At 34.6% G+C, this 7,268-nt stretch overlaps 1 protein-coding gene across 1 annotated transcript; it reads left to right on the top strand.

The window, feature by feature from the left end:
• Window positions 1-4,610: 4,610 nt before the first annotated feature.
• Window positions 4,611-5,390, top strand: LOC105032845 (histone H2A). The gene is made up of 2 exons (XM_010907423.4): window positions 4,611-4,872; window positions 4,967-5,390. Exons 1-2 carry the CDS (start codon window positions 4,663-4,665, stop codon window positions 5,198-5,200), a joined length of 444 nt encoding a protein of 147 aa, XP_010905725.1. The 5' UTR covers window positions 4,611-4,662; the 3' UTR covers window positions 5,201-5,390.
• Window positions 5,391-7,268: the final 1,878 nt, after the last annotated feature.

The following is a 7,268-nucleotide window of genomic DNA, read 5'->3' as shown; positions in this document are numbered from 1 at the left end:
AGTCAACCTAGAACAAACCCTAAATCTAACAATAACTTTAGAAGCTCAAGTTTTCAAAATAAACCTTCAACCACTTTTATTAATAAAAACAAGTGTAATTGCCCAAATAAGAAAATAGAAATCTATTGGGAAGAAGGTATTGGCAGGGTAGTCAAATACCTGTGTCCGTGCCTTCAAAAGAAAAACTTAACATAAGAGAAGAATCCTCTAAAGAAAACCAACCCTTTAGAAGAATCTAATCCTGAAGTTCAGCCAGAAAATATAATTCAAAACCCTGAAGATATTAGATCCCTGCAACGCTCAGGATCATTAGAATATGAAATTCAAGAACAAAATAGTAGAAAAATCTATATGATATCAAAAGAACAACATTTGAGTCCTTCTCTTAATGCTTACAAGATGAATCTAATTTCAGATGAGATTCAATCTCCTCACTCTGATTCAGATTATGAAAACTTAGATGATACTCAACTCCCTACTAGAGATGAAAATAATCAAATTCAATGGTCAGATAATGAAAGTGAAAATTGAGATTACTTTCCTCAAGATGGCTCAATCCTAAATCTTAGATCTAGAATTAAATCAAAACCTCAAATCAACATCAAGTTTGTTATAAATAAAGAATTACTTAGGCAAAATTTTTACTCTGATTACAATAGATCAAAAAGACAATAATTCTTCAATTTCTATAACAAAACTCAAATAGAAGAAATTTTATTCTACTATTATACCTTCATGAATTTAACCAAGAGTCATATCAGATTCTTTGATTGGTTCGAAAGGTATGATCAGCTAAAAAGAATCAATATGGAAGAAAACATAGAGAACCATAATAAATGTAATTGTTTAGGATCAAAAATAGAAAATGGTAAAAATAGATTTGTAAAATATCTTTGCTCACAAAATCTTCAACCTAAGAATCTTCCTTTCAAAATAAAAAACCTAGTTAAAACCTTTAATACAAATCCACAAAAATACTGGCCAAATCTATGGAAAGTATCAAGACATCTGAAGAATCCATTAAAAATCTCACCACTTGTAAACCTTAAGAATCTTAAGGTAATATTACAAAACTCTGTCTTAATATCAAAAAACAAACCTTTAAAATCTAAAGATCAAATCAAAAGGTTAGAAAGACTCCCTAGAATATCTAAAAAGATGAACCCTTTACCTATTAAAGAATTTGAAAATCTAATGATAGACAAGGGAAAAAAAATCCTTTCAGATGAAACTTCAATATCTTCTAAAATAGAAATTACTCTATTAATAAACAACTTTAGAATAGACACTCTATCTTTGATTGATCATAAAATAGGTCCAAATTTCATTCATGAAGAATTAACACCCATAAATCTTCTTCAAAAAATAAAGATCAATCTAGCCTCCACTAGTAGCCAGGATCCAGAGTATAAGGTAACAAATATATTGATCTACAATAATAATATCTATCTTAAGACTTCTTTTATTTTAGCTAAATATCTTAATCAACCAATAATCTTAGGAAGATCATTTCTTGACCTTTTAGAATCCTTCCATATTGATCAAAATGGAATCAAAACTATACTTTTAGGGCAAAGTTTGGAATTCAAGTTTGTCAGTCCCCAATTCAAAACAAACATAACCAAGTACAATCAACAAAAGCAAATGAGGAAAGCCCAACTCTCTATTAAACAATCAAGAATTAAGTTCTAGTACCAAATATGTAAGATTTTGCCTTATGAACTTCATAGTATTATTCTTGAAAAAATTGTCCAACCTAATGAGACTAGAGAAATATTCCAAATCCTTAGCAAATACCTCATTATAGATTGGTGCTGTCCAAAGCTAAGTATTCCTAATATAAATACAAACCCTTCAGACATTGTAATTCGAGCCATCTATAAGGGATTAGTCAAATTAGCCTCAATAAATTGTAGTCACCCCTTTGATATATTTCATGAGGTAGTCTCAGTAGTTTTAGAAGAAATTAAAGGAAATAGAGAAAAAATAGATATGGTAATTTATAATGGAGTAGAAGAAAGAAAAATAAGTAAAATTATTTATCCCTTTCAAATCTACCATCTTACTTAATTCTCTGAAAGAGAATGAGATCCATTTATAGCTAATTCAATAAAAAATGATCCATTTAAACTCATAGAAGAATATGATGAAAAGGAATATAAACTTGCTAATCATTTAGATATTTTTTGTGAAGTTAGGATATTAAAAAATCAAAAATACTGGACTGATGGTAAAATATGGGTAACAACAGATTTAATTATGCCAAATCAACCTATAGATGCAAAGAAATAGAAAAAGCTTTTAGACTTAAGAAATTACCCATATGAAGTATAAGAATGAATTAGAAATCTTTTTAGGACCTTAAGAATCTAAATTTTCAAATGAATTCTTACAAAATATTGCATAACAAGCATCATATTTGATTTCTTCTAAACCTTTACACTATTTTTTGTAAAAGCATACATGCATATCATTTGACTCTCATCCATTCGAATTCCTACATGAATTTCTCCTAGAAAAGCTTTAAGTCCCAGTATCTTTTACCTTACTAACTCCTTTCTTTGCTTCCTATGGCATCCTAAAAATAAATAGATTGTTGCTCCAAGATTTGATTTTGATAATCGTAAATCATTTGAGAAGACTACTAATGAGTTTCTTATCTTTGAAAAATATTTTTTATGATATTTCAAGTAGTCCAAAAGATTGTATTTGAAAAGCTTCATCAAGTGTGCCAAAATTAAAGTTTTTGCAAGTTGGAGAAGTTTTTGAAGCTTTTGAGAATGTCAAATTGATTTGAATCTATTTGAGAGCATTTAAAAGTATTCTGGTAAGTTTCGGATATTAAATATATGAAAAATTGAGTTGGAACAAAATGAGACGACCCATCTAGGTCATCCCCTTTCATTGGGTAGCTGGCATACATTATTTTGACTTATGACATGCAGTGGGACGATCCACTTGGGATGACCCCTGAGATCCTGAGATCAAAATAGAAAGCTGAACTTCTTGTCTGGCCAATTGGGGCATCCCATGGGACATCCCATTGCCAGTGGGATGTCTCATTCTTGCGAGCAAACGTAACGGTTAGTTTTCAGTTCATTTTTGGTGCATTTAATGTGCATTAAACACTATCCAACGGCTCTAAACTGACACTAAAATATTCTCAAGTGCAAATGGTGATTATAAATACTCTTTTGAAGTAGAAAATCATAAATTTTCAAGCATTCAAAGCTCACATCCGTAAAAAATTCAAAAATTCCTAAAAGAGAGAAAAAGAAGTATTCAATCAGCTCACTAACCACTTTCCAGTTGTCATCGAGTATGCAATTCATTGAGGATGTTCAGTAAAAACTTCTTCTCCTTAAGTATTGTATTTCTATTGTATTTATTGTGCTCATTTAGGAAGTTGTTATACTGAAATTTCTATACATTATTTTTCTTCCTATTATATTTTAAATTTTGAGTTTTGGAAAGTTTCAAAACTCAGTTGGATTGATCCGAACCTATATATATATATATGTATATATATATACATATATATATACATATATGTATGTATATGTATATATGTATATGTATACATACATACATATACACACACGCGTGTGTATGTACATATGCGTGAGTGTATATATATAACTATTATTAACCATTATGACAATAATGACAACTATTATTTAACTCAAGATAGTTTTTTAAAGTTATATATTAAAATTATTATTAAAATTATGTTCGTTAATATGAGAAAAATAACATACAATAACATAAAAATAATAATATTTATTATTTTACTTTTTATTATAAATAATATATTTTATACCATAAATAAATTTTGGAAAGCATTTTGAAAAGAAATTAAAATCTAAAAATAATATTTGTTATTTAGAAATATGAGGAGAAAACATATTATTTATGTTGCAACAAAATAATGAAAAATGACGTTTACTATTTTTTTTTTAACGTTATTTATCTTAATATTGTGATGGAAGTCGCTTAAACCATCGTCAACACTTACAATGCCGTTATTTAAAACTGCAAAAGCCAGTAGCACAAACAGCTTTCCGATGTCTTGTCATTTGCATGGTCGGGATGGAGATGGACGGTTAGGATATTGGCATCTGTTGTAACCGCTTCTTTCATAGAATTGATGGAAGGGATTGTCATCAGAATAAAATATTTGGCAGCTACGTCACGTTATGCGATTTCAAATTGCTCTGTCTTCGGTGCCAGCACGTGGGTCCCACCAATGGGACCTCCTCCTCAATTTTTCTTTCTCCTCATCATTGTCATATCGGACCCCATGATATGACCACAGATCAAAATAGCCCCCCTCCAGATCCCGAATTCGCGTCCAATCGGACGGCAGGGTCCAACACGGCAAGATTGCCCATTGGTTAGAGACGAGAATCTCGACTTCATTCTCATGCCGTATGTCTACCTAAGTATTCTAATATTAGAAACCTAAATCCCTCTTCTGATTGGTGGAATCCCGACTGCCGCGGATCGCCATGAAAGATACTCTCAGCCGTGGATGAGAAGCAAATCCAACGGCTAAGACTACTCGATCCCAAAGAGGGGACCTCCCTCCACTTTGAGAGATAAAAGGACCCCTCATCGTCCGGCTTCCATATCCCAACTCCTAATTCCGAAGGGCAGAGAAAAATGGAGACCGGGGGAAAGGTTAAGAAGGGCGCAGGCGGCCGGAGGGGCGGCGGCCCGAAGAAGAAGCCGGTATCCCGGTCCGTTAAGGCTGGCCTTCAGTTCCCGGTCGGCCGGATCGGTCGTTACCTCAAGAAGGGCCGCTACTCCCAGCGCGTCGGCACCGGCGCCCCCGTCTACCTCGCCGCCGTCCTCGAGTACCTCGCCGCTGAGGTAATTCCTTGTGCATTTTGCGGTTCACTCTTCATACGATTGTAGATCTGGAGTGGCCTGACATTTTGTTCCGTTTGCGATGTGGGATCCATAGGTTCTGGAGTTGGCTGGGAACGCGGCGCGGGACAACAAGAAGAATCGGATCATCCCGAGGCACGTGCTTCTGGCGGTGAGGAACGACGAGGAGCTGGGCAAGCTTCTCGCTGGTGTGACCATCGCCCATGGAGGGGTTCTGCCCAACATTAACCCGGTGCTTCTCCCGAAGAAGACAGCAAGCAAGGAGCCCAAGTCGCCCTCCAAGGCCACCAAGTCCCCCAAGAAAGCTTAAGAGCTGACGATCCTTGTGTTGTTATTCCAACCTTCGTATTTCTGTGTGCAATTTCGTGATCCTTTTTAGGCGGTTTTCTTCTTGCGTTTGTATCGGTGGTGGTGTAAGGAGAAGGGTACGAAACTGGAAAAAAGGGATTTGTATTAATTCTCTTTCCTTTCAGAAAATGTTAAGAACTGTGGTTTTACTATGGACGAGCATGTTTTTTCTTTTATATTTTTGGTCCTGGAATCGATTGTAGCTTTCCGAGTTTCTAGTTGATGTCTGATGCCCCAATTTGTGGAGAAATACTGTACCAGAATGGGGACTTTCGTCGCATTGTATGAGAACGGATATCAATTTTAGAAGTTGTTACTAAAGGAGAGCGGCGGGGTGATTTATTTTTCAAAAAAAAAAAAAGGCAATTTGTGTGGTGGGGATGTGTTTCAGGCCGTTATCTTTCTCATAACCCGTGGTTTGACAGCAAGCAGAAGGTATCTGATTTTATTCTGCCCTCGTCAGTTTGATGTTATCTTTTGCTTCCTGATGTAATTGCTAAACTTCAGGTCAGATTCTTTTGAATATAGAGGGGATTGGGAATCACCCATATTTTAATACATTGTATATTGTGTTGTTGATTTTTTTTCGTTTGGTAGGTCAACACATAATATGGTGTGAACAGGGACTTGAATGGGAATTATAAACTGTTTGATTAGCGTAGTCAGTGGATGCCTTGAAGTCTTGTATGATGTGTTTGGAAGTCATATTCACGAATATGACTTGTAATGATCACTGTATGACATGATCGTCTTGACTCCTATGAGTTATTAGGTGATACATTTTATGTTTTCTTTTAATCTCTGGTCTACTCCCGATTCTGGATGCAGTCTTTGGTCTTGTGCATGTAGTGCTGTAATTTGGCAATCAAAAATTCAAATCCACTTGTGCAAATTTGCATTTATCCAAGCCACTGATGTCCGCATAGTTTGTGATATCACAGGAACTCTGAAACATTGATTTGCATGCTACTTATTGCTGATATTTCTTTTGCTCATACCCTAAGTAATTTTGGCCATGGAATTTTGGTATAAAATAAAGAAATTTACCTCAAAATACCAAGGCCAAATTACTTAGAATACAAGCAATAAAGCAAGTCATTTTGGATGATCGATGAGTGATAAAGCATCTTTGGAGGGACGTGCAGGTCGCTACGACCACTGTATTAGTACTAGAGCATGATAATTCAGTGTTTCTGATTTTGTTATGTTTCTCTTGTTTGATCGATAATGTTATTTGATTATAATGTTGTCTCCCAACCTTGGTTGTTCGTAGTATAGCAGATAATTGGTTGATGGAAAGGAAGATGTTTTATGGCTTCTTTATCATTGAAGTTATCTTCTGATTTACTTTATGGGCTAATTGTTATTGTACGGTGATGTTATCTTGCTAGCATCTTTGGAAGTTCTGTTGCCATATTGTTGAACTCTGTTCTGATATGGTTTCTATAACCTGCTCGCTAGGAGTGGATGCTGGTTACCCATGTTGGACATTATAATCACTCACAAAAATCGTTATCGTCAAGCCATGAATTTTCAGCGGCAACTTTTGTCTTCAAAAATGCCTTCCTTCCCTCCATCCAGAATTTTCAACTATCAGAATCTCTTCAATTATTGACGTGATGTTTATTAATCTTATGGGAACCATTGAATATGCCTAGGATATAGATGAATAGGGTATAGATTCTTTTTCTGGCGTCACAGAATATCCATTTTCACATCACAGATTACAAAGCTTTCCCTCTAATTCTGTGAACTGTGTTACCATTTTATCCAGCTAATATAACTCAAAAATATGAGCAGGAATAAGTAATATCGTCCGCATTAAAAAGAAGCAAGGTGCCTTTGTTTATGCTTCGTGTTGTTAAAAAGAACAGAATTCTATCTTCTAATTTATTACATTTATCTTGATGGTTAAGTGCTATTCTTCTCTCAAACGTTTCAATGGTTTTGTTTGTTAATGCATCCTTGATTGTTAGAAGAAACCAATAATTAGGGATATATAGCCACCAACCTTTTTCCTGGTCTGCATA

The sequence above is a fragment of the Elaeis guineensis genome, chromosome 10, assembly GCF_000442705.2.
Source record: "Elaeis guineensis isolate ETL-2024a chromosome 10, EG11, whole genome shotgun sequence".
NCBI classification, from domain to species: domain Eukaryota; kingdom Viridiplantae; phylum Streptophyta; class Magnoliopsida; order Arecales; family Arecaceae; genus Elaeis; species Elaeis guineensis.
The sequence above is the reverse complement of the archived record's forward strand: the minus strand, read 5'-3'. Positions and strand labels throughout refer to the sequence as shown.

Excerpts from the sequence above, each read along its gene's own strand:
- LOC105032845 (XM_010907423.4), top strand. The coding sequence starts at position 4,663 with ATGGAGACCGGGGGAAAGGTTAAGAAGGGCGCAGGCGGCCGGAGGGGC. Across the intron at positions 4,873-4,966 it reads TCGAGTACCTCGCCGCTGAG|GTTCTGGAGTTGGCTGGGAA; the intron begins GTAATTCCTTGT and ends TGGGATCCATAG.